The 26,620-nt window shown below is 42.3% G+C and overlaps 2 protein-coding genes across 10 annotated transcripts in view; both read left to right on the top strand.

Moving 5' to 3' along the window:
* Positions 1 to 9,797, top strand: part of LOC133481832 (high affinity cationic amino acid transporter 1-like) — a 25,391-nt gene extending 15,594 nt beyond the window's left edge. Inside the window, exons 3-12 of one of the 4 annotated variants that reach the window (XM_061781003.1) lie at positions 253 to 411; positions 1,907 to 2,078; positions 2,145 to 2,278; positions 2,644 to 2,866; positions 3,511 to 3,650; positions 4,685 to 4,787; positions 5,229 to 5,413; positions 6,008 to 6,159; positions 6,246 to 6,354; positions 9,654 to 9,797. In XM_061781003.1, the coding sequence (XP_061636987.1) occupies positions 253 to 411; positions 1,907 to 2,078; positions 2,145 to 2,278; positions 2,644 to 2,866; positions 3,511 to 3,650; positions 4,685 to 4,787; positions 5,229 to 5,413; positions 6,008 to 6,159; positions 6,246 to 6,354; positions 9,654 to 9,670 (1,394 nt within the window). In that variant the 3' untranslated portion in view covers positions 9,671 to 9,797. The other 3 variants (XM_061781002.1, XM_061781000.1, XM_061781004.1) reach the window with 3 other exon arrangements.
* On the top strand, positions 9,741 to 26,620 carry mtus2b (microtubule associated tumor suppressor candidate 2b). Of its 6 annotated transcripts, none has more exons than XM_061780982.1 (14): positions 9,741 to 9,844; positions 10,762 to 12,118; positions 12,784 to 12,961; positions 13,041 to 13,217; positions 15,088 to 15,186; positions 16,533 to 16,702; positions 19,906 to 19,972; positions 20,929 to 21,143; positions 21,338 to 21,443; positions 21,517 to 21,590; positions 21,816 to 21,914; positions 22,128 to 22,247; positions 22,379 to 22,479; positions 24,011 to 26,620. In XM_061780982.1, exons 2-14 carry the CDS (start codon positions 10,859 to 10,861, stop codon positions 24,216 to 24,218), a joined length of 2,874 nt encoding a protein of 957 aa, XP_061636966.1. In that variant the 5' UTR covers positions 9,741 to 9,844; positions 10,762 to 10,858; the 3' UTR covers positions 24,219 to 26,620. The 6 variants fall into 6 exon arrangements, with proteins under 6 accessions (XP_061636966.1, XP_061636965.1, XP_061636968.1 ...); XM_061780981.1 differs by having other exon boundaries at positions 9,761 to 9,899; XM_061780984.1 differs by having other exon boundaries at positions 9,774 to 9,911; positions 22,382 to 22,479.

Genomic DNA, 26,620 nt, shown 5'->3' with positions numbered 1-26,620 from the left:
TTTTAGTTTGAACCTGCCATCGTAGTGTCATTTTTGGCCGTTTCATGGTGTCCGTCAAAGACAAACCTATTTTGTCCAATTGCAACCAAATTGGAAACTTGAGCACTCCACAAATTGGAGACGGTCATTGTGTGTGGGCAGAGCGCGGTGACAAAGTTGGATGACTCGCCATAAAATTCGACTGACTGACGTGCACAAGGTCAGGATGATGGAGTACCCGCCCTGAAGAGATTTTGTCACATTTGTCCACAGGGACGTCGAGCGTGGCCAAAACGTGGAGCACTACCTTCGACACGCTCATCGGCGGCAGAATCGAGAGGTGGAGCAAAAACAACATACCCATGAATTGGCCTGGCCTCCTCGCAGAATACCCCGACGTCTTTTCAGTGTTCCTCATCGTGATTTTGACAGGTCAGAACGTGAGGATAAGAGAAAACTGAAATAAAGGCCGTGGTTGAAATGCTGACACGCTGTACAACCTGACGATTGTAACGAAAGGAGTAGAGCGCTAGCATAACAGCGAAAGTCAATTTTGTACGTTTTCAGAAAAACAAACGTTGATTCAACCTTTGCGGATTACTATGACTGACAGACATGAAGAAAAAAAAACTATTTCACAAGCACATTGCTATTTTGTATTGATATTGTGACGGTCATTTAATTAGTCATTCACTCAGACAATTATGCTATGAAACCGCTAATGGGTTAGGTTTAGCTTGCTGCGTATTGAGCAAGAGTCGCTGACTGCCAAACTCGGATGAGTGACGTGTGCGGGGAAGATTTTAAAGTTAACTTTTTTCTCGTAAAAGTTTGACTTTTAAGTTTTGAATATTACAACTTTGCTCTAATATGTAATTATTATTGAATTATAAAAAACACTACTTTTTCAATTTAAGAAATGCCACTGTAGTGTCATTTATTGACTTTTTCTCAGTAAAATACTTTATATCTTGAAAACATTTTTTTTCCTCTTAAATGTCTTTATCCTTGACAAACAGTATTAAAAAAATGTTAATATTCATTTCTTTAAAAAAAAAATTCTGAGGAAAAAAATCTGCCAGTTTCTTGAAAAGGTACGTCTTTAGTATCTTAAAATTATGACCTTTTCTCCAAAACATACTTGAGAATGAATGACTTTTTTTCCTCATACTATGAAAAAATGTTTTTCCCCAAAATAATGATTTTTCTTTTCTTGAATGAAATGATATTCTTTTCATTAAGTAACTTTTTTTAAACTTTTGCCCATCAAAGAATATTTTTTATTTAATGGAATACAATATTTGAGATATTTCCCCTACTATATTATTATTGTATGATTATTCTTTTCCAGACTTATGAGGTGTAATTTTCTTCTCCTATATAGTGGATTTAACCAGTCACTGTGCAAATTCTAAGTTTTTATGTTTTGAAAAAATGACTGTCCGCCATTAATGTGACCTACAATCTGTTTAACACAATGAAAATAAATGCTTTCAGAGCCGAGAATTAAAAATAAACAACTGAGATAATGTGGTGGTTGCACAAGTTTGCACATCCTCCCATATCTCGGTTGTGGCTGCGTTTCAGAATTAACCAGTCGCATTCCAACTCATGTTAAATGGCATTCACTACACACCTACCACTGTTTAAAGCACCTTTGCTTTACACCAAATACATTTCAGATGTTCTTGGAGGCTTTTCCTGACATTTCTTTAATGTTTTCTTGCTGTGGCTTCAAGGTTTTGTGCCAACACTGACTGGCATTTTGAACTGGTCCTAATTCCCTCCACCTTGTCGAAAGCCCCAGTTCCAGCTACAGTGTGGTTGCATAAGTGTGCACACCCTCTTGTAACTGGAGATGTGGCTGTGCTCAGATTACTCACAAACTCATGGTAAATGTTCTAAAACACATACTAAACATTTCCAGGCCTACTCGGCTTCGGTGTGAAGGAGTCTGCGCTGGTTGGCAAAGTGTTCACCAGCATCAACGTCATGGTTCTGATGTTCGTAATGGTCAGCGGAATGATCAAAGGAGATCCCAAAAACTGGAGCGTGAACCCCGACGACGTCCTCAGCGGCGTCATCGCGTCCTCAACCAAGTGAGCAAAAAAGCGACTTGATAGTCCCCAAACTACTATTGATGAGTCTTTTTGTTGCATTTTCAGTGCTACAGATCTTTCGTCTTTAAAGAAAAGTTTGGGTGCAGGGGGCTTCATGCCTTTTGGCTGGACCGGGGTCTTCTCTGGGGCCGCCACCTGCTTCTATGCCTTCATTGGCTTTGAATGTATCGCCACTTCAGGTGGGAGGAAACAGTTTTTTCCCAGTAGGAAATGATTGAAAGTGAACTCAAATTTTTGCCGTCATATAAACTCTTTATTAACTGTACAATGTTTTAAGTCGCATTTTAATATTTCAAGTGTCACCATACACATTCACAGGGGGAAAAAAGGTCATAGTGCTAAAATAAAAGTTTTTTTTATACAAGAATAAAATCATAATATTACAGTAAATCTGCATTTGTTTTATGGAAAAAAAAGTCCGAATTTTAAAGTTGGCTGCAAAAACGTAATGAAGGGGGAACCGGCGGATGTTTGCAGAGCGATACTGTCACCTAGTGGCGTTTTATTGGTATTGCTCAAATGAATATAACATATTTGTGTTCAGGTGAGGAGGTGAAGAACCCGCAGAAGGCCATTCCCGTCGGAATCGTCAGCTCGCTGCTCATCTGCCTCATGATGTACTTGGGCGTGTCAACCGCCCTCACCGTCTTGATGCCTTACTACCTCCTGGACCAGCACAGCCCCCTGCCGGGGGCCTTCAGCTACGTGGGCTGGCTGGTCGCCACCAACGCCGTGGCAGCCGGCTCTCTCTGTGCTCTGTCCACCAGGTGAAACTCTGTATTCACAATTGTTCGTCATGTTACTAGAAAAAAAAACTTGAACTGTAACAAGATAAATCATCAAAAATGTCAGTGCTAAAAAGAAAAAAAAACTTTTTTTCAGGAAAAAATCTTTTTGAGGAAAATGCTGTAATGTTACACATTTTGCACAAGAGAAACTATGTAATGTTACAAGAAAGAAAAGCAAAGCAAATTGATTTATATAGCGCATTGCATACACGAGGTAACTCAATGTGCTTTACACAATTGAAAGCATTTAAAACCAAGAGAAAAATAAAAAACACAATTAGAACAGGGTATAATGAAAGAAAGATCACTTAAAAGTGGAAATGCTCTCAAAAGCATGAGAAAAAAGAAGAGTTTAACATGGCCTTAAAAACATTCACACTTGGGGCAACTTATTCCATTTGTGTGCGGCATAACTGCGAAATGCTGCTTCACTATGTTTGCTTTGGATTCTGTTACTTTTCATAAGGAAAAAATCCGAATGTTACACGAAAAGTAACAATATTAGAAAATTATATCCTTACAGAAACAACAAAATAAATACATACAGTATATAATATTAAAAGAAAAAAAGTCAAATGTACATGTTTTGACATAGTTGTTTTTTTTGTTGTGTCCATGTGCAGTTTACTGGGCGCCATGTTCCCCATGCCCAGAGTCATCTGGGCCATGGCGGAAGATGGCCTCCTCTTCAAATCTTTGACCAGAATCAACAATCGCACCAAAACACCTCTCATGGCAACCATCGTGTCGGGCGCTGTGGCGGGTGAGTCCAAAAAATATATATATTAATCATTTTTACATGACTAATTGACAGAGCTGGGGGAAGTCTGAAGCTGACAATTTTAGGACTCGGGACTTAACTTGGTTAAACCCTCTGAAAGACTCAACTTGACTACATGACTTGACAAGCCTTTTGCCTCTGTACATTTGAAAATCAGCATTTTCAGGAGAGTTACCTTTTGTGCCCGCAAACCTGGCAACCCCCGAGTGTAGAGGCCACCTCATGAAGCAAGTTGGCTTACGAGTTGAATTTTTTGTTTTTCTCCACTGGAGAATAGAAACGCCGCTAATCCATTCCACTGCCATGAAAAACAACAAACAATGTCATCATGTTTTTTTTTAAATAAATAGCACTCCACTGTATTGTCAGTTATAAAAACATACAGTAATAACATAATTGAATAGAATGTAAAGAATTCAACAGTTCGTGCATCATGATAATTCAATGGTTACTGTCCTGCTCATTCTGGTCTGCATGCCTTGGCCACCAGGGGGCAGTATAATACATACAGACATACTACAAGTAGACTAGATGAAACAAACACAGCCTCAACTAAGCGGCAACAATATTATAGTCATTTTTTGCAAAGGATAAAAAAATGTATGCCTATGAGTATTGTTTTATACACTGTCTGCATCAAAGTTTTATAATTACAAGCAACATTGATGCTAGTGTAGTTAGCTTGTCAATGGTATTTTGCATTGAGTGTTAGCATTAAGCTAGTGAACTTTCGTCAGTTATGGTTGGTTTGGTCAAATACAAATTCTCTTTGTTAGATGTTTAGTTTTAAAGTGAACTTCATTCGGCAGTGGCAATAAACAACAACCACTTGGCCTCTTTTTTGGGGGGGGGGGTTAATATTAAGTGGGAACTTGACTTGCTTGATTTTTGCCACAGTAACTTGGGACTTGCTTGAAATTTGAAGGTTAAAACCTGAGACCTGTAAGTTGTACATACGTGACTAACCGCCACCTCTCCCAGCTGATGACGTTGTTGTGCTTCTGCTGCTGCCGTAGCCGTGATGGCCATGCTCTTCGACTTGAAAGATCTGGTCGACCTCATGTCCATCGGCGCTCTGCTGGCTTACACGCTGGTCGCCGCATGCGTGCTGGTGCTCAGGTGCGTTCGTCAAACACGGTCGCAACTTTACGTTCATCGTCACAGTCTAACTTGGGGGTTCAAATCGGAGTTATGAGTGGAGTTCAGATATTCCAACGCTCAAGTGAAGTGAAATGGGGAGGAAAAAAAAAAAAAGTGTTTTCAATTGTTGTAGCTATAGTTCAGTACTTGAGTGCTGTTAACGATAGTGGGTGGCGGCGTCTGTTACGAAGAGCCGTTAGTAGCTGAGGAGCCAACGGAGATTCCCTAAAAGCGCAGAGTAGATCCAAGGAGTGAAACTTGACTCATCTGGAAACCGTGTTACGGTGTAAAGTAATCGGTAAAATTACCAGAAATCAATAAGCACATATAGCGTAACACGCACACCAAGTTATGGCCAAGGGGCCCGAGTTTGAGAACTACTGGTCCAACATCAGGTCTAATATGGTCTATGGTCTGAAGGTACAAGCCCGACAGGAGCCCCACCTACAAGATGGCCGCTCAGGAGGAAGTGGCTACCGAGGGCGACGTGGACATCCCGACAAAAGAAAATCTCCGCTCCACCATTAGGTGGCTCGTGTTCCACCCCGACGAAGAACCCACTCCTCGTTCCGGGTTCGCCGTCACCGTTTGCACCAGCATACTCGGTGAGAAGCAGCATACTGAGTGAATTGGCTCCATTGGTTGAATTTGGGTGCTGATTCGCTAAAATGAAAAGAAAAAATCATCAGAATTGAAGTAGAAAATGGATGGATGATTTTTTTTAAAATAACATTTCAATGATGCAATGAATGAATATTCTTTTTAAATCCTAACCTATTTGCTCTATTTGTTAAGCATCATGGAATGTGATAAGTATTATCAAATTTCATAAAGAATCAAAGACCATCATATTGCTTAAACAATCGATTATTAATTTGAATACGACATTCGGTGCATTTATGTTAAGATTATGGAGTATAACACTGAACTTAATATTTAAGGAAATTATTAAAACAATTACATAAATTATCATTTTGAATTTCAACAATGGTGCTCTTTTAATCGTCTTTTTTACAGTATTACCTCACATGCACATATTGCATTGGTTAACGGTGGTCAAGTGTATGCATGAAACTTTCATATATATATATATATATATATATATATATATATATATATATATATATATACTTACATATAATACCATAAATACTTGGTCGCTACTTCACTTCAAATTTTGATGTGATTGTCCCTCGCAGTGGCTTTGGCGTTGCTTTTTAGCCTGGTGGCCGTCACGGGCAGGCACGCCGCGTGGTGTCCGGCTCTCCTGGGCGCCATCTTTGTGATGTGCGTGGGCCTCATCGTCGTGGTGTGGAGACAACCGCAGAACAAGACCAAGGTCTCCTTCAAGGTGATCACTTCTTCACTTCGCTTTTCAACTCCCTCGGAGAACATGTGAGTTGTAATCTCAGTGAATGCTCTGGTGTCTCCCCGCAGGTCCCTCTGGTACCGCTCCTCCCTCTAGTGAGCATGCTAATCAACACGTACCTGATGATGCAGCTCATGACAGGACCTTGGGTGCACTACACCACCTGCATGGCTATAGGTGCATATTGTCATGACAAATGGCTATTAGGTGCTTATTGTTATGACACGTTTGTATAGGTGCTTATTCATATGACACGTTATCCTTATTGTTATGACACTTGGTTATAAGGTGCCTATTGTCATGACATGGCTAGTAGGTGCTCCGTCTTATGACACATGGCTATCGGTACTTATTGTTATGAGACATAGCCAGAGTTGCTTATTGTCATGACAAATGGCTATTAGGTGCTTATTGTTATGACATGTTTGTATAGGTGCTTATTCATATGACACGTTATCCTTATTGTTATGACACTTGGTTATAAGGTGCCTATTGTCATGACATGACTATTAGGTGCTTATTGTTATGACACGTTTCTATAGGTGCTTATTCTTATGACACATGTTATCCTTATTGTTATGACACTTGGTTATAAGGTGCCTATTGTCATGACATGGCTATTAGGTGCTCCGTCTTATGACACATGGCTATCGGTACTTATTGTTATGAGACATAGCCAGAGTTGCTTATTGTCATGACAAATGGCTATTAGGGGCTTTTTGTAATGGCACGTGGCTATAAGTTCTTATGACACGTTTCTATAGGTGCTTATTCTTATGACACATGTTATCCTTATTGTTATGACACTTGGTTATAAGGTGCCTATTGTCATGACATGGCTATTAGGTGCTCCGTCTTATGACACATGGCTATCGGTACTTATTGTTATGAGACATAGCCAGAGTTGCTTATTGTCATGACAAATGGCTATTAGGGGCTTTTTGTAATGTCACGTGGCTATAAGTTCTTATTGTTATGACACGTTTCTATAGGTGCTTATTCTTATGACACATGTTATCCTTATTGTTATGACACTTGGTTATAAGGTGCCTATTGTCATGACATGGCTATTAGGTGCTCCGTCTTATGACACATGGCTATCGGTACTTATTGTTATGAGACATAGCCAGAGTTGCTTATTGTCATGACAAATGGCTATTAGGGGCTTTTTGTAATGGCACGTGACTATAAGTTCTTATTGTTATGACACGTTTCTATAGGTGCTTATTCTTATGACACATGGCTATAGGTCCACTTGGCTGTATGGTGCTTGTTGTCATGACAAATGGCTATTATGTGCTTATTGTTATGACGTGGTGATGGTGCTTATTGTTATGATGTGGTTATAGGTGCATATTGTTATTACACATGGCTATAAGTGCCTATTGTTCTGATGCAGAGAGTCAAGTAATGATCAGCTTTTGTGTTTGTCGCCGAGTAGTTAACAACTGAAATAACATTTCAGCCACCGACTGGCTAACTATCCGAATACAAAATGTGGGTCCTTAGAAATGGATTTATAACCCCTTCCCAGGCTGATGATGCATGTAAATTGCTTAATTTCTCGTCTATTCTTGAATTTCTTTGGATTGTGGCATCTTGTTGGCGTTTTGTGAGATCTTTTGGCTGACTTTATTTTGTCAAATAGGCTCTATTGCAGTGCTTTCTTGACGAAACAGGCCTGGAGGTAATCAGGCTTTGGTGTGGTCAGTGGAAATGAACCAAAAAATTGTCATAAGCCACAGTTAATTCATGATTTAACAAGGAGGGTAGCTACTTTTGCACACAGGGCCATGTAGCGTTGAATATTTGTTTTCCTCAATAAATAAAATCACTATTTAAATAGAGCATTTTATGTTTGCTTGGGTTATCTGTTTGATATTTACATTTGTTTGGTAATCTTAAACATTAAAGTAGAGAAACTATGCAACAAATATAAGCATTTGAGAAGGTGGTCAATATTTAACCCACCTGACATTTTCCTGCACCCACTCTACTCTGGAGTCGCAGTTGGATCTGTTTCTTCACGTTCTTACCACACTCTGGACTACTGACCCGAAGTATTTAAAGTCCTCCACCCTCGCTATCTCTTCTTCCAGTACCATTACTTGTCCCTAATTTATGCACATATATTCTCTCTCTTCGGCTGATCTTCATTCCTCTCCTTTCCAGCACATACCGCCACCTTCTCCCTGCTTTCACTGCAGATCACAATGTCATCTGGGAACATGGTCCATGATGATTCCAGTCTAACATCTGTCAGCCGAGCCAACACCACTGCAAACAGGAAGGGGCTTAGGGCTGATCCCTGATGCAGTCCCACCTCCACCTTAAACTCCTGTTCTCACTGTTCTGCTGCCCTCATACATGTTCTGTACTATTCGAACATGCTTCTCTGCCACGCCAGACTTCCTCATGCAGTACTACAGTTCCTTTCTCATCTGTCTGGAAATATCTAACATCTTGTAATTGTTTACATCTGCAGGTTTGCTCGTCTACTTCGGCTATGGCTTTCGTAACAGTGCGCTGGCAGAGTGCAACAAGACACGCGAATGTAAACTGGACGGCCGGGGAGATGAACTGTGATTTTATTGTTAGAAGAGAGTCAAACTAAGACAGCAACTGAGAAGCCAGAGGCAGCTGACCAACATTTTTTTTAATGATGGACATTTTTTATTTTATTTTTTTTAAATGACAGCATCCAAAATAAAGCACTTTGTATTTTTAGACAGTTTTATCAGACCATCTGTTGTACATATTTACTCTTACTCTTCTTTTTGTAATTATCTAGCTGATTTCCATTAAACCTTCGGGTACACCCTGAACTGGTCGCCAGCCAATCGCAGGGCACATATAAACAAACAACCGTTCGCACTCACATTCACATCAATGTTCCAAGTTTACAAACTGTACCGTACATGAGCTATCATAACGCTTTGAAACTTGAAAAATGAGATTGCAATGGGGATCAATGCAAATGGCTGAAGTCACTTGTTGCTCGTCAGAATTCATTGAGGCCCCAACTTAGCGAGCGATGTTCGGAGGATACTGCGGGAGCATCAATTCAAAGGCACTATGCTGCCACAATTTAGACTTCATCGAACACTGCAATGTCACATTGCAATATATATTTGTTTTCCGTAATTCCTCGCAAGTCGCAACTGTCCATTTTTTCATTTTGCTGCTTTTCGTCATGTCTACAGTTCATATTTATATATTTTGAATGCATGTATTTAAGTTGATGATTGTTCTTCTCCCTTGTTTTGTACATGAGTGCACAATTGCAGTTTGGGAATCATGGTGAACGTATTGTGTATTGGGGAGGGGGGGAGGTGGGGTGGGACGTTTGCAGCGGTTCACAACTGCACACGAGTTCCTAATATTTTGACTCTGTGTAATGTTGCCAAAATGAGGTAACTAAAATAAATTAATACACCAATCTGAGCATCGTATTCACTTTTAACCCATAACTGCAGGAAATGGTGTCTTCTGAAGTTCCTAATGTGAGCACCAGAGGGGGGACGTGAGCAGGTGGGCGTTGCACCCCCCCCCCCCCCCATCCCCTCTTCTTCCTCCTCTTCCTCGCCTGTTCACGACTGTGCGTCTTCCTCCCCTTCATCCTCATCGTGATCATCATCAACTGATGGGTTTTTCTTCGAGATGCACGGTGAGGACTTCATTCATGTTTCCCGTGTTGAATCTTGCTCAAGTGGGAATTTGAGGTGAGCTTGCAGGTGAGCACGACGATGGTGTGCAAAGGTAGCTTGTCTTCTCACCTTAATATATATATATATTTACAGTATCACATGCATAACCCTTTATATTTTCGCTGTAAAAAAAAAATATATATATATGGGAAAATGGGCTGCAAAATGGCTTGTGCTCCCGTGCCCCCTTCCAAAAGGCTGTATTTGTGGCTTTTTCTATTTCAAAAATAATAATATTGTGCCTCAACTCTGCTTGCTGAAAAGAAGAAGGTGGGGCCACGGAGCATCGAAAGCCAAAGTGATGCCTCCATTTCCATCCTCAATATTTCATGAGGCGTCCATCCCCACGTGAAGCTTGCAAATCATCTGTAAAGTCCGTATTATTGTCATTATATACAGTTGTACTGCACGGTTGCAGAAGGAGAGCTGGAAGGAGGACATTTTCAGCAGGCAGGTAGCGGGGTGACCTGCCCAACAATGAGGAGCAGGGAGGGGGAGGGGCGACGAAGGTGGAAATGGAGTTGAGAGAGGGCGCGCGTTGATGAGAACGTCGATTTCCCGCGTCTCCCAGGTGCCGTGAAGGCGTCGCACCGGGCCCGAGCATCCTTCCCGCGCGCGTTTCCAAACGTGTGTGCACGTGGACTCTGAACATTTCGGATGAAAGGGCAGAAATCACAAATTCTGGCCACGTCGATAGTTGGATTGGTTTCTGTCAGCGTATATCTGTGCACTCTCCAGATTGACGGTTGGAGGTAAAAATGGAATTGGGTACAATCATGCCACACTTATCAGCGTCAATCAACGCACAATGATTTATGATTAAAGGGTAAAATCTCACATTGTGCAATAGCAGGTAACTGTTCGTGTTTTTTTACAGGATCGGGTCCTGGGCCGGAATGACGGTCCCTCATCTGATTGAAACCAGAGAGAAGTGATCCTGCCCTTCCCGAGGCGGACTAACGGCTGAGTCCGAAATGAGCGAGAGAGCGGTGCCGTTACGGAACAACAACGTGGCAGAGGACGCGCCAGCCGACGGGAACGCCAACGACATCAGGACGGATGACGAGGGCGGCGGCGGAAGCGGGTCGGGCGGAAGCGGCGCCCTGTCCGAGCGGGACAAGGTGGTCATCTGGGGTACGGATTCCCAGTGCGACGACCCCGAGTTGGCAGAGTTCGAGATGCTGGAGTGTCAGGAGCTGGAGGCCTACCTGGTGGAGGATGGAGAGGATTTTGTCGGACTGAAGGAGCGCAGCGAGGATCCGCCACGTTCTGGTAGCAGAACCGCAGCAGAACCAGCAACTGAGACTGATGTGGACAACCACGGAAGGACTTTGCCTTCCCAGACAGAAGATGCAGAAAATATTCTCGAGTCCTGGGTGGATCTCAACTTGAACTCTACCAAGGATCTTGCGTCGGAAGCACATGAGCACAACAGGAACCAGAAGAATAACCAGAAGAATAAAGCTATGAAGGGAGCCGCCGAACACAAGGCGTCGCCCGTCAGAAATCCTACAACTGATAAAAGCACCCAAGCAGACAAGAGCGGAAGCCCTTGCAAAGCGAAAGCCGTCCAGCCCAAAGTCGTCAAGAAACAAGGCTCTTTTGATAACTCCTTGAAAAAGCAGAACTCCTTTGAGAGGATCTACAAGAAGCAGCTCTCCTTTGAGTACTCCTTCAAGAAGCAGCTGTCCTTTGAGAATTCCGCAAAGAACTCCGTTGAGAACATCTCCCACTCCTCCAGTCTGGAGAGGAGGAAGCCCTGGGGAAGCTCGAGTCACCCGGTGTCCCCCGCGTCACCCAGGAAGCAACCGCCTGCTTCTCCGGCCAAGGGGCAGAACGCCCGGGCACCTAAGACCAGCTTGGGCAGTGGGATTCCCAAACCTGTAGCTCCTCTGCAGAAAGTCTCCGACGTCGGGAGGTCCTCCTCTCCCCCAAAACCCAAACATGTCCGTCCGAAAATCATCACCTGCGTACGCAAAACTTCTCAAGGAAAATTACAAGGGACCGACACCCCACTTGGAGGCACCACACACCACACAAAACTGTCCTCCTACCCCAGTACTCAAGCTCATGCGGATCCAAAGGTCGGACCTTTGTCTAAAGGCTCACCGGTGCTTGGCTCCTGTATCGTTGACAAGTACAGGCAGGAAATTTCTGGACACAGTTCGTCTGGGATGAAATATCTAGCCAGCGGTGGTCATCACGAGGACATCCCTGGGAAATGTACCCAGGAGGTAACCATGTTCATAATCAGTCAGGGGTTGGGCTAGATCCCCTTGTTCCTCCGATCAAACGGATTATCATCGTTTTACCCAGGGTGACTTTGATCGCATTGTTAAGCAAAACTGACGAGGGATTGCGCAACAGGCGGCAAAAGTGCTCATACTCTGAACTTGCGTAGAAGTTCTGCGATCGGTTTTTCGGCGAACTTCACAACGAGGGGAGGGTGCAATCGGTTGTTTGGCAAACTGACGGCGATGACGGGGATGAGGGTCATTATAAGTTCGGCAAACTCCTTCATGGCGTAGGTGCAATCATTTATTCTGTGAACTTGTCAACAAGGGGGGAAGTTGCGATTGGTTGTTCCGGACACTTGTTGATGAGAGCTTGTGTTGTGAATTTGTCAACGGGGAAAATGGTGCGATAGGTTGTTCAGTGAAAATGACGACCAAGGGGGGGTTTGATGGATTATTTGGCGAACTCGACGACAAGGGGTGCGAGTTGGTCGGTGGTGGTGCGATCGGTTGTTTGGCAAACTTGTTGACGAGGGTAAAGTGTAATCAGTTGTTCAGCTAACTTGTCCACTGGGGAGTGGGTGTTGGGGGAGGGGACGGGGGGACGGTTGTATCAAAAGTGATGCTGGTGGTCAACTTGTGTCTCAAACTCACTTTTTCGGCAGCACCCCTCTCAAGATGGAGCCAGCGTCTACCGCTCCCCCAGAGGTGCCAGGCCTCAGCTGGGGCTCGGCGCCGTCACCAGACAACCCACAGCTAAAACACGAGTGCAGCCAGCTAGTCAAAAGTTGTCATCAGCAGTGCTCGGCCAACCCGGAACCCACAGCTACCAGGAAGCTTCAGGTTCGAGTCCCTCAAAGTGGCTTAGCTTGCTCAGCTGCTGCTACTTTAATTCCAAATGATTCCTCATTTGTTTTTATAGGGGACCAAAGAAGGTCAGGTCCAGAGACCTCCCCTAAGAACCTTCTGCTCAAATCGGGCCAGACTGGTCTTCGTCCTCCGGGGTTTTCCGCCCTTCCTCCTGCCAGAGCCACAATGGGCATCATGAGGAGCTCGTCGTCCATGTCCAATGACAGCAATACTTGCCGAACTTCGCAGTGTAAGTTTATATCAGATTAAAAACTGCCAAATTGAAGAAGAACCAAACTGTTTTAGAGAATTTGTATCCTACCAAAATGTTATGCCAATGTTCAGATGCTAAAAGTATAGAAAATGCTAACTTTGGCTACGATCTCCCATTTTGATTTACAGTCGTTTCACAGCGGGCAGCGTGGGTTCAGTTCCCGCTCGGTGACGGTGCGAACGTGGGTGCGGATCGTTGTCCGTGTCTATATGTGTGCCCCGCGACTGACTGGCGACCAGTTCAGTGTGTAGTCCGCCTTTCGCCCGAAGTCAGCTGGGATAGGCTCCGGCATCCCGCGACCCTAACCAGGATAAGCGGTGATGAAAATGAATGGATGGACAGTTTGGCAGCTATTGCACTTTTCAACAGTAGCTCGAACTAAAACAAGCGTTGGTAATAGCGATCAGATTATGTTACGACGATAGCAAAGGCTAGATTTCGCTACCTTTTTACAGCTACATATTTACATATTCAATTATAGCTAGCTCATGTTGAACTTTCGATCATTTGATGTTACCCATCTAAGGATATCCCAAAATGTTGTGCTTGTACCAACTGTTTACAACTTGAATACCCACTTTATTAAATATAAAAATGTGTCAAAAGAAAGCGGTGGCATCTGCCCCACTTTCTCGTCAATGCACAATTTTCCCTCTAACAACTATCAATAGTTGGCCTTTGGGCTGCTTTAAATCACTGCAGTCGAGCAAAATTTGGAGTGTAATTGGGATTATAATTGGAAATGGGCAAGGGAGATGAAATAGGAAAAAGTGTCTGAGCAGCACGTTCCGCTTCTCCAGTCGTTACTCCTTTACGAGACCCTAGCCCACTTGGAAACATGCCGAGGAAGAGGAAGGGAAGAAATCCCATCTGCACTGAATGCTCCCTGCTGGGTGCACACGTTGGGCCTCAAGCGTTTTATGACATTGTTAATAATTTAACGTTTGCATGATAATGAAACATAAAAGATTTGATGAATAATTAAGATGTTTCTATTCTCTCACTGGTGAATTTTGGTAAAAATATTTACGTTGACAGTATTGAGATATATGTATATATATATATATATATATATCATGTAATATATAACATCCTAAATATGCAAAAGTATTCCTGTCACATGACTTTTTTCCTTGGAAAAAAAAAATACGAATGTATTTTCATATTATTTTTTCCCCTTAAAAAAAAGTTAATTTCTATTTGTAACATTTTTTTTCAATCATAACATTACATATTTTTTACCCCCCAAAAAATGCAAATTTATTCTAGAAACATTGAATTTGATTCCTCAAAACAAATAGTAATTTGTCCTTGTTACAGTAAGACTTTTCTCCTAAAATTGTGACTATTTCCTTATTTTCCTATTTTCTCTCAACATTGCGACTTGTAAAATGTGGAATTCATTTCTCATATGTTTTCGAACATTTGTTTCTTGTAAAATTCTTTTACCATTTTAAGTATTTCTTCCTATAAAATATGACTATTTCCTTGTAACTTTGCTCTTGTAAAATGAAGTTTTTTTTCTTACGTGACATGACTTTTGAATGTAATCAATGTAATTAATAATGTATGTATTTTATTTTAATGGTTTTTATTTTTTATTTTATGAATATTTCAAAATAACAGTTATTTTAAGGTAATTGAAAAACATTGCATTATTGTTGTCATACAGTACAAATGCAAGCAAAGCCTCCCCTGACATAGGAATATTTGTGGATTTGCCCCACTTAGTGGTCACAGATGGTGTCACAACAACTTCATGTGACTCAAACCAAAATTGCTTTGTTTTTTTTTTGTTCAAAAATTCTGTTGATTTGTGTAAATTACATTTTTGTTCACGTCACAGCTTCGAGAAAAGAGACACTGAAGGAGTCAGAAGCTGTGTTGCCTCTCAAGTCCTCCCCCAAAAGATGTGCAGTGGTCTCGCCCAAGCCTCAATCCCCTGGTGAGTCCCTCTCCCTGCAGATCACTTTGCACTCTACTGTCTATATTCATTGCCGTGTGCGCGCGCAGCATTTACCGTATGTGACATATATTGTCGGGAAAAACGAGGCAAAGTTTCCGTGCGAGCCTTGCGGTCAGTTTGTCCGTCGTCGTCGTCGTCATCCATCTTCAGCATGCGTGCATTTCATTACCAGTCTGCTCGCCGGCCCGCCCACTGTTGCCATGGCAACTGCCTCCAGCAGCGAAAGTCGTCCTGCCGCGTGACTTGAGCAGGACACGCGTCAGCCTTTACAGCACTAACAGTGACACAGGCGGCAGACCAAAAGAGGACAAATCCAGTCACTAAATAAGAAATGGGCTTTGTGGTGAGTAATTAGTAGGTCATATGACATTGCGTTACAGTTTGTTAGGTTACGTTCAAATAGTGCACAGTAGGTAAAGACAGATTCAAATAGATACACATAATTCACATAATTTAACCCTTTAATGACCAACCAATACTACGTACTCAACCAATCAGTAGAGCACATTAAGAAATTGACTTTGACTTCATTTGTTTGAAGTCAATGAGTACATAAATGCCTTTACCAGAGATGCCGGCAACAAGCCTTTGGTAGATCATTTATTTTGAAATTTTCATTGAACATTTGCAACACGTTCTGCTATTTTACAACTCAAATAAGGGTGTGCTGTTGTGCCCCACACAGATGAGCTGAAGATAAAAGTACTGTGGACAAACTCCTATTTTGGGCCATATTTACACGCATTGGGGGAAAAAACAGCAATGATAAACATACAAAAAAGGCAGAGATGCATAACATAAAAAACAACTTCCATTAGGCTCTTTTTTCTCTCCTTTACCATCAAGTGACATTGTAACCTTTTAGTAGCTCATTTTTCCAAAAATTATTCTTTTTTTAAAATGTATTGATTGTTAAAGGAGCAAGAGAGTAGACCAGTTTCCCTTCCTTTATTGAGCCAAGGCGCATATTTGGAAAAATCTCACAGCACAGCACCAAACAAAAATGTCACAAAAAGTACTGAACTACCGTCATGACAATTACGGACAAATGTATTCAGTTTGAAATGTGGACCTGTTTAGTTGAACACAAAGCTATGAATCTGTTGTATAAATGGCAGCAGGTGGATATACAGTTGAATTGAACCTTCTGCCATCTAGTGGCAGAGCATAGAATTGGTCTGTCGCTATACGTCGCTGGCATAAATAGGTGAACATTATTTCTAGTAAATACACATTCACACATTTCTTGCGGCACACGTGATGCGCTCTAACAGCACAGTGGTTGGGAATCACCGAAATGATTTTTATCTCCTGCGGTCGGGCAGTGCACGGGCGAGCCGGGTCGTCGCAGGAAGTGGACCGGGCGCTCATCAAGCTGCTGAGGGAGCGCTGCGAGCAGCAGGCCCGCCAGCTGCGCAGCCTCCAGGCGCAGCTGAAGAAGGCCTCGCTGTGCATGAGCGTCTTCAGCATCACCGTGCAGCACTTCTGTCACAAGGTAAGCGGCCGGAACGCGCCACACGCAAGATGGCGGCGGCCGCAGTGGCCGCGCCCCAATCATGCAGCCGTCTATCTGATTTCTATGGAACCGACTGTCAGGGTGAGAGAAACACCCTGGACAAGTCGCCAGTCAGTCGTCGAGAACGTTCCCGAAAATTCAAGTGTGTGCCACCTTTATACCTCCGGTGTCAAACTGGTGGCCTTGGGGCCAGATTCGGCCTGCCACGTCATTTTATGTGGCCCGCAAAAGCAAATCAAGTGCGTCGACTTAATGTTTTTTGCTAAAATACCACAATTACAAATTGTCTTCACTTTCAATAACGTTGAGATATTACAGGCATTTTTTGTTACCGAGCCCCCTTTTAAAGTAATCAATGAACAGTTTTTTTACTGGCTTCTAATTTCAATACAAGCTATCCAACAATTTGTTGTGTATATGTAGTCAAATGAGACGATCCTACATTTATATGGGTTCACAGTCATAACGAGGGACGTGGCCCACGACAAAAATGCGTTTGAGACCCCTGCTTTGTACCACTGTTCGCTAATGCTAATTAGTTTCAGGGGACGTAGTCCACACCATGCCTTGAAAATGGTAGATCTTCCCCCAGTCTAGATTCTAAGTCATGGGTGGTGTTATGTAAATTAGTCGCTTGTGGTCCGCGAAAAAAATCCCTGAACAAAATTTTCAAACAGTGTTTAATGTTACAGTGGCTTAAACTTTTTTTTTTTTCTTTTGAATCCAGTATTGTTCATTTGTTTGAATGCATTTCAGTTGTATTTAACTTTGAAGTACATTTGCATTGAATCTTTCTGTTTAAAAAAAACAGCTTGTATTTCATCGTTATTTCAGTAAAAATGTTTTCTTTCCCTTCATTGAAGGGCGTGGTTAATGTGCAAACTGTGCATAAGATTACAATCATATGAAACATACTTTTAAGAATAGAGTGTACCCCCGCATATTCGCGGTTCGCCATTCGCAAATTCACCTATTTTGGGGGGAACCCATCCCCAGCTGTTATTTGTGGACACGCCCTCTTATTCGTGTTATGAGAAAAATGTTTCCCCCCCATCCCCCACTTATTCACCTTTTTTTTTCCATGCCAATTATAATGGAGCCTCAGTTATTTTGTGTTTTTTTTAATTGACTCTTGACGCTAGGGCTTGGTCTCTCTGCCTCGTTTTTTTGATGACTTTTTTTATTGGTCATTACGGTGGTACTTGGAGGGCTAAATGATTTTTGAGGAGGTACCCAGTTGGCGTAAAAACTTTCCGAACCACTGCTCTTATTTCATTCATCCCTTGTAGATGCAAATGAGCGCCATCGTGTGTGCGTAGCCTGTCGATGGGCCTTTAAGGGTTAAGGGAGGAAGGACTGGGCGTGCTCTGTCGAGTCAGGCTTACCCAGTCTTTGTTCCAAGGCTAGCAGACGAGGTGAGGCTTTCCCCTCCTACCGCCCCGGCCCCCCCCCCCCCTCCTCTTCCTCCTCTCATTCCGCATCTTCGTGCCGGCCGAGGGATGCTGCGGTCTGCTAGCGTTTATGGGCCATCGCTGTTCTCGGCCGCCTTGTCTGGAGGGCACGGTAAAGCCGGCAGGTGGACGATTCCTTGACGGATGTGCTGATTGTGTGTTTATGTGTGTGTATAAAGCTATTTTTGATTTCTTTTTTTTTGGGTAATGATTGTGCTGAGTCAAAGCCTTTCTCGTCCGTCCGGTTTACTGGATTGCTGCTGTACTCGCTCATAATGAAGTTATGCTAATGAGTCTTAAGCCTCCTGTTATGGCAATTGGAGATGAAACACTTACCCACGTTTTGTGTTTGTGTGTTAAATTCAGATAAAAGAAAGTGTACAGTATGTGTGTGTATATGGTATATAGTGTATGAAATACAGTGGGGTGGAGTGTATAATATTTACAAAGAAATAAATTGTATGAATTTGACATTTCTGCCCTTATTTTACCCCGTTGTTTCGCTGCCAAGGCTATATGTTTTTTTTATTTACCTACAATTTACATTTTTTGGAGGGCGGAATTTTTTTTCAAAACAACTTTAAAATGCATCAATTTCGCTGCAAAATAACAGGAAGGTTCGAGGATGTTTACAAATTCAAAAATAATTAAAAAAATATGTTTAAGACATTTCAAAATGACAAAAAACAAGTCCAGATGACATTTTACTCCCACAAATTTTTATCTTACAAAAAAAATTGCGATTCGAGATTATAATTATCTTACATGAAAGTGGGTCAGTTTAACCCTCAGCAAAACAGACAGCCAGGTTATTAAAGCATCTGGTTAGCAGGTTAGAAGCAATCTTGTCAGTCAGCTTCTTTTTTTTTTTTTTTTTTTTTTACAGTATATTACTAGTCCTTTGCCATAATAAATTGATGAGAATACTCGAGTTATTTTTCTCGTGTTTTGAGATGTATTTTTAACATTGCATGTTGGAACAGCTCTGCGTTGCCCACCCTTGATTTAGACTTTGTTAATTCTTGGATCTTTTGTCCTTATTAGGGTCGATTTCACCGTCCTGTTATGTCATTTTTCAGTAACAGCGCTAATGTTATCGGGCCTATTTGACCTGCGGTATTTTCAATTATCCAAAAGCATTTACACATGTTGAAAAAGCTCCACTTGCCCAAAAATATGTGAATTGAACCATGGCTAGGTGCATTGTAACATTTGTAAAATGGGTTGACCCGCAACGTAAGAGGAGGGTTAATTCAATGAAGAACTTTGAGTGTTTTTGTGCAAAGTTGAAGCGCAGTGGCGCCGCCGCACTCATCACAGTTCACCCAGGGGTCATTGGAGCGCACACATCCGCGTTATTAAGGAGGGAGTCCGTCCAAGTGTCAGCCACAATGGTTTGGCTTATGAACACAAAAATCAAAAGAAATCAATAGGGAGTCGCCGTTGCCCTGTAAAAGGATGATGTTGCCGTGGCGAGGACGGACGGGGAGGATCAAGATGGAGGTCACATGACTCCCCGGAGAGTGGAGTCAGCATGTGGCGGGGGCGGGACCGCCAGGGTGGGGATGCGGTCAGGCGATCATGAGTAAGAGACCAATATAGCCCCTATGAGGTCATAATCTGGCCTTTCAAATGCCCGGGACGTGATTTCACTTTGAACGATGAAATGAACTCAATGAAACTCATTGAAACGAAATGAATGGATGGATGCGTGTGTGCGGCCTGTTGCAGAGTGAGTGTGCAGCTGTGAGGGAAGGGGAACTGTCCCGGGAGCTCGCCAGGATCAGGGATGAAGTGGGTAAGTCAATGCTAGATGCTAACTTGTTCTTCTAGCCTTTCTTCATTTTATTTTTATTGTATACTTTTAAAAAAAAAAAAAAAAAAATTTTTTAATAACGGACCCAGGCATAATCGGCGTTAATCATTCGCGAATAGGTGAATATTTGATAGTTCACAGATGTTTTTCTTTTTTTTTTTTCACCCTGATCCACTGCTTTTTTTTCCAGATTTTTTTCTTCCATGGCAGTTTTATGGCAGGATCAATTATTTGTGGATTTTTGCTGTAAACAGGGTCCACTGTGTATATATTTATTTTGTTGTTTTAATCATTTTTGGCTTGGTTTTGTCCATTGTTGTTGCATTGAGTGCACACTTAGAACAAGAGTGGGCTAGCTCGATACTTGTCACTTTGCTGGAGAGTGACGTTTTATGGTTGCAATGAAATCTGGGTGTCAACATTTACATGGCAATACTTGCTTTTGCAATTTTCTCAAATTTTGGAATTTTGCCAAATGTAGTGATTTTGGACTTGGCCCCTATTGGATATTAATATTGGATCCTATTGCTTGCACTTTCCACTGACAGTACTGTCATCATCTTCAGTGTCATAGGCTGGATCCTGGTCTGTATCATCTGGGTTGCCTGACAGAACCAATTGTGATTAGAAACAAAAAAACTTGATTTTTGATGATTTTGCGGGAGGTGGAGCCTGGTTTCAAAGGCGTGGCTACCTTGGAAATTGGGAGCTGGCCCAGTGTTGCACTGATGAATCCAGATAATTGCTGAATGCCATAAAAGACTTCCCCATATGTCAAAAGTGAAACTAAATCCTGCTTTAGACCTTTATTCTAGTCGTTTCTGCGCAACAACAAACAAAATGACTAAAATGGAGTTAGCCCACTGTCGTTCTCAGTGGCGGAATTAGGATACTTTTACGGCTCGTACGATAAGTTGATAATTCAGGTGTGACCGTAGCTTTCAGTGTGGCCCACTGGGAGCAGCTGCAGCGGGAGAAGCAGGAGCTGGAGCGGCGTTTCGAGACGGAGCTCCGGGGACTGCGGGCTGAGCAGCGGGTCCGGCTGGGAGCGCTGGAGGAGCGGCTGAGGGCGCAGCATTCGGCCGACACCCGCAGCCTGAGGGCCCTCCAGCGCGCTCAGCTGGAGGACCTCAGGGTGCGGCAGCAGGAACAGGTGACATCGCACGAGACACTTAGCTACCACGTGTGTCACTCTATATTTCATTTGCACCCGGAAAAATCCCAAAACAGACACCGCAAGATGGCACTAAAGCCCAGGCTAATAGAAAAGTAGCAATGGGTGTCAAGGAAGTATGTTAAAGTGGAACATTTCGCTATGATTCATAACGATTGTACCGTTTGCACCAGATGGAGGAGATGAATGAGAACCACGAAGCCTCCCTGGTGGAGATGGAGGCAACCCACAACGACACGCTGGCCACTCTGCGGGAGGAGCACGCCAGGACCGTGAAAAGTAGGACTCATCAGCTCTCGCGTTTAACTCGGAAACTGAAAAAAAAAATATGAAATTCAATTTGTTGTGTCAGATCTCAAGATGGCCCACGAGCAGCAGAGGAAGTCTTTGGAGGAGGAGTTTGAGAAGATCCGACTCTCCTTACAGGTTAGAATCACAGACATCTTGAGCTAAGGTGTTAGGTGGATGTAGCAGATCTGCCTGGAAACTCATACAAGTAAAGGACTGAACATAAAGTGACAATCTACAAAGTGCACAATACCTCTCATGGGTTAATATATTTAGATGAGAACCGAAAACGACATGTTATGTAACTTCTAATCTGATGATTCTGTCACGTGATGTTCCTGACCCGTGGCTTTGCTGATCCAGGATCAGGTGGACATGCTGACCTTCCAGAACAGAAGCTTGAGGGACCGAGCCAAACGCTTCGAGGAGGCCCTCCGCAAGAGCACGGACGACCAGATAGTGGTGAGAAATAGCGTCGTGTGTTTATTGCATTTTGGTGAGGTTCAAAACAAAGCTTTCTGTTTGGCTTTTATGTCATGCACACTGCCGCCACCCGCAGGACTGGAGTGGAACTGCAGCTGGACAGAAGCTAATTTGGCAATGAAAGGAGACCCGTGGTTCGCATTTGACCGGGCGGACGGCTGTGTCGGCTGAATGCTGTTGCGCTGTTTGCAGGACGCTTTGGCGCCATACAAACACATTGAGGAGGACCTGAAGAGCCTGAAGGAGGTTCTGGAGATGAAGAACCAACAAATCCACCAGCAGGACTTGAAGATTACTGAGCTGGAGAAAATAGTAAGATTTGAATTTTCGGATTCTGGTTTTCCCACAAAATAAACTTTGGAGTTGAAGTTCTGCATTGAACTGTACCTTTTGATCATTTGAAGAATTTAAAGTTGCGCACGCTCTGGCCTCGTGTCTTTGAGCAGGCCGAAAAGAACGTTCACCTTGAGGAGCGAGTGCAAGTGTTGCAGCAGCAGAACGAGGACCTGAAGGAACGCATCGACAAGAACCTCGCAGCGTCCAGGTGGGCCCGCAAGCTAACGCAAGCTAAGTTAACCCACGCTGTAATTAGCGGCTAACGGGACGGGAAGGCTCAGAGCTCACTTGCAGCCGCCGCCGGCTAACCGAAGAGAAAAAGTCAAGTTGCCTTTTGTAGTCAATCAAGGAGGACTTCAAGTTTAAATATTATGAAATATAATAATTATAGGCGGCACGGTGGACGACTGGTTAGAGCGTCAGCCTCACAGTTCTGAGGACCCGGGTTCAATCCCCGGCCCCGCCTGTGTGGAGTTTGCATGTTCTCCCCGTGCCTGCGTGGGTTTTCTCCGGGCACTCCGGTTTCCTCCCACATCCCAAAAACATGCATTAATTGGAGACTCTAAATTGCCCGTAGGCATGACTGTGAGTGCGAATGGTTGTTTGTTTCTCTGTGCCCTGCGATTGGCTGGCAACCAGTTCAGGGTGTACCCCGCCTCCTGCCCGATGACAGCTGGGATAGGCTCCAGCACGCCCGCGACCCGCGTGAGGAGAAGCGGCTCGGAAAATGGATGGATGGATGGATAATAATTATAATAATCATAATAATATTTAGGAAAAGTTGGAATTTATTCAGCCAATTGTGTGTGTGTGTGTGGGGGGGGGGGGGGGGGGGGGGGAAATCATGATAAAAGAAAAAATGTTGTAATTTAACAATGTAATGTAAGAAAAGAAATCTTCATTTTACCTGGAAAAAAAAAGTACAGTAACAGTACAAAAAAAAGTTGGAATTGAACCAGGTGAAAATGTTAATATTACAAGGCGTGGAAAAGTCAAGATAATAAATTGTAATAGAAACAAAGTTTTATCAGAATAAAGTTGTACTTTAAAGATAATAAAAAGAAAAAGACACAATTCTATAAGAATAGTCATAATAAAACAGTAATAATAATAGAAGAAAAAACATCTTAATCTCATGATTTTTTTTATAGTATGACAATGAAGCAGTAATTTAATGAAAATACATTTAGAATATTAATTGTAAATGATAAAATCTTAATATAATAAAATTACAATATTCAGCAAAAAAAGTTATATTTTTTATATTATATATTGTGAATTCAGAGAAAGTAATAACTTGGAATCTTAGGAGACAAATGTAACTGAACATAATTCGTAAGTCATAATTGAACCAAAATAAAAGATGTAATGTTATGACATAATTTGCAATTTAATGAAAATAAAATCGCAATATGACAAGAAAAAAGTAATAATCTTACCAGAATACATTTGTAAAGTTTGTAAAGAAAATCTTTTCATCATTTTATGAGAATGTCCAACATTTAATGGCAAAAAGTGTAAAAAGTGAGAAGAAGAAAAAAAAAAAAAACCTGTAAGAAAAATAAATGTAAATACATCTGAATATTATCAGCATAAAGTCGAGCAATATTTTATGTGACTTTTCACTTCCGGTAGTAACGATTACAAAACGTTCTCAGTGCAAATTCCATATGTGTGATGCAATTAGCGCGCCACGCTAACGCTAACGCCGTCGCTTGCTTGCGCGCGCGGGTCGGCAGGCAACTGTCGGAGGAGAACGCCAACCTGCACGTGCACGTGGAGAAGGAGAGCACGGAGAAGAAGCGCCTGAGCCGCACCAACGAGGAGCTGCTGTGGCGCCTGCAGACGGGCGAGCTCAGCCCTCGCATGTCGCCCGGCGGCTCGCCCGTCCACCGGCCGCCCTCTCTGCCCGGCTCGCCCGCCCGCCCGCACTCCTACCACCAGTGACCGCGACCACCTGGAAGCTGCACTCAGGAGTGGTGCTGTTGTTGTTTTTTTGAGACACACTGACGCTCTCATTTTGCCTTTTTTCTGTCATCCAGCACTCAGGACGACGGCGGTACTGAATGATGCGACCTTTGCCGTCCATTTTCTGGCACCGGCGACCTCCTCCGAGCACCAAAAGCATTGTTTTTGTTGTTGTTTTTTTTAAACACACTCGGGCAATGGGCCGCTTCCATCTGGTGGCATCTTGGTGCCAAGGAACTGTTGAAGTGAGCTGAGGAGATTCATTCAGACAAAAAAGTAGTCCTTACCACCGTCTTGTGGCACCTCGAGGTAATTACAGTACTGTATAAGAGGGTTTCTATAGTTTTAGTGGCCACAGTTGTGTCCCAGGTCATACTTTATACTTCCCACACCACACAAGTCGCCCACCCCCTAAAACAAAGTTTTCCAGGCTGCTACACAGCTTAGAAATAAAGTTTTCCTTCATCAAATAGTTTTGAGAAGAATGATCCATAATGCACTCAAACGTAAACCAAAAATGTTTTTATTTTTATTTTCAAATGAATTTGGGTAATTTAAAGGACTATTCAAATTGCATCAGCCATACTCCTCCCCCCCCCCCCCCAAAAGAAAAGTTGAAATTAGGGTAATTTAACTCTATCAAAGGCGCACTTGGGTGTTACTTAAGTTATAAATATTGTTTATGTTCTCAAAGTTTTCAAGGATACATTTTGTTCCATCGCGGGATTGAGTGATAATTTGAGATTTTCAGCAAAATTCTGTGCATTTCATTCAAAAATGTCACCCCATAGACCAGGGGTGTCAAACTCTATTCATGTTTGGTAACACAAAAATGCTTACAATATCTCAACATTATCATTTATGATATATGACAATTTGAAATTTTGGTACAGATTTTAACAAGAATCATGGAAGTTGACACACATGATTTTGCCATTGCGGGCCACATAAAATCATGTGGCGGGCCGGATCTGGCCCCCTGGGCCTTGAGTTTGACACCTGTGCCGTAACCAAACGGTTCTAAAATGTCTGTTGATAGAAATCGGCTCTGCTGCCAATCGTTTTGTAATGCAGAAATAAAATCAAACACTGCAATTTTAATGCACTTAAAAAAAAAAATCTAACAAGTTTTCTCAAGTGGCCACTGAAAATACAGCAACCCTCACAAACCTTTTTGGTGAGGTTCTCGATTACTCAGCGAGGATGAGCTCCAACTCACTCGGACCATAAAGAGGACAAGCAGCATAGAAAATGGATGGCTGGGTGGGTGCCTTGCTCAAGGGCCGTATCCTTATACTGACCACGGGAATCAAACCACTTGTAGGCCACATTCTCATGTCCACAGGAACACGGGTATTTTTTCATATTTTCTTGCGTTTTGAACATTTTTGTGACGTCGCCACAGAAAAGGTACCAGAGATGCCGTACCAAAGATGATAACCGGAGAACAGGAAATGGAATTTATTGAGGAAAGCGGCACACGCATCTTTACTAAGATTGAAAGGGCAAAAAAAAAAAACGGAATGTAAACTGCAAAGTGAGGCGTTTTGTCCTTACAGGAAGAGAAAAGCAGATTTTAAATTAAAATAAGGTTCGTAATCTAAACATGCAGGCAAATGAATAAATGCCGTTATTTGTCTTTTTTTGGGGAACTTTTGTCCACAGTTCAGTCATCTTTCCAGAATGTTTGTATAAAATGACATTTGTTGAATATTTTAAAGGACTATATGAAACAGGTTAATTTTACTATTATAATAAAGTGGTAGACTTTTAAAATCAGAACATGTTTGAAAAAAAAAAACTTTTCAATTGGTGCTAAGACGTATGAGGACCACGCTAAAAAGAAAAATACTGCCTGACAAATTATATGTAAATTTACAAGAATAAAGTCGTAAAATCACAAAAGCTGTGATAGAAATATTGGAATCATACGAGAAATGTCATAATAATTTGAAAACAAAGTGGCTATATTTCTAGAATGTGGGTGTTATATAACAACAAGAAATGTGCAACAGTTGCATTTGTGAAAACAAAAGGTCTTACAACGACCAAAATGGAATAGAAAACAATGAAGTTGAAAACTGACATGAAAAAATATTGCAATTTTCACAAGAACAAAAGTTGTGATATTACGTCAAAAAACAAGAAAACATCATTTGATTACAATGGTCACAATTTTACAGGAATAACGTTGCAATATTACCATAATAAAAAACAATTATATATATGGAGTCATCATTTTTACGAGAACGGTCGTAATGCTTTGAGAATAAAGTTGCGATTGTCTGACAGAAAAACAACAACTACAATTGCATATTAAAATACGTCGAAGAAGAAGAATAACATTGTAATACTATGAGAAAGATATCTTACTTTTATGG

This window comes from Phyllopteryx taeniolatus, chromosome 8 (assembly GCF_024500385.1).
Source record: "Phyllopteryx taeniolatus isolate TA_2022b chromosome 8, UOR_Ptae_1.2, whole genome shotgun sequence".
In the NCBI taxonomy this organism is placed as follows: domain Eukaryota; kingdom Metazoa; phylum Chordata; class Actinopteri; order Syngnathiformes; family Syngnathidae; genus Phyllopteryx; species Phyllopteryx taeniolatus.
Note: the sequence above shows the minus strand (reverse complement) of the source record. Positions and strands in the feature narration are given on the sequence as shown.

Bases quoted from the DNA above. Each gene is read 5' to 3' on its own strand.
- mtus2b (XM_061780982.1), top strand. From the start codon at position 10,859: ATGAGCGAGAGAGCGGTGCCGTTACGGAACAACAACGTGGCAGAGGAC. The intron at 12,119-12,783 runs GTAACCATGTTC...CTTTTTCGGCAG, and splicing joins CTGGGAAATGTACCCAGGAG to CACCCCTCTCAAGATGGAGC. The intron at 22,480-24,010 runs GTGGGCCCGCAA...GCGGGTCGGCAG, and splicing joins AAGAACCTCGCAGCGTCCAG to GCAACTGTCGGAGGAGAACG.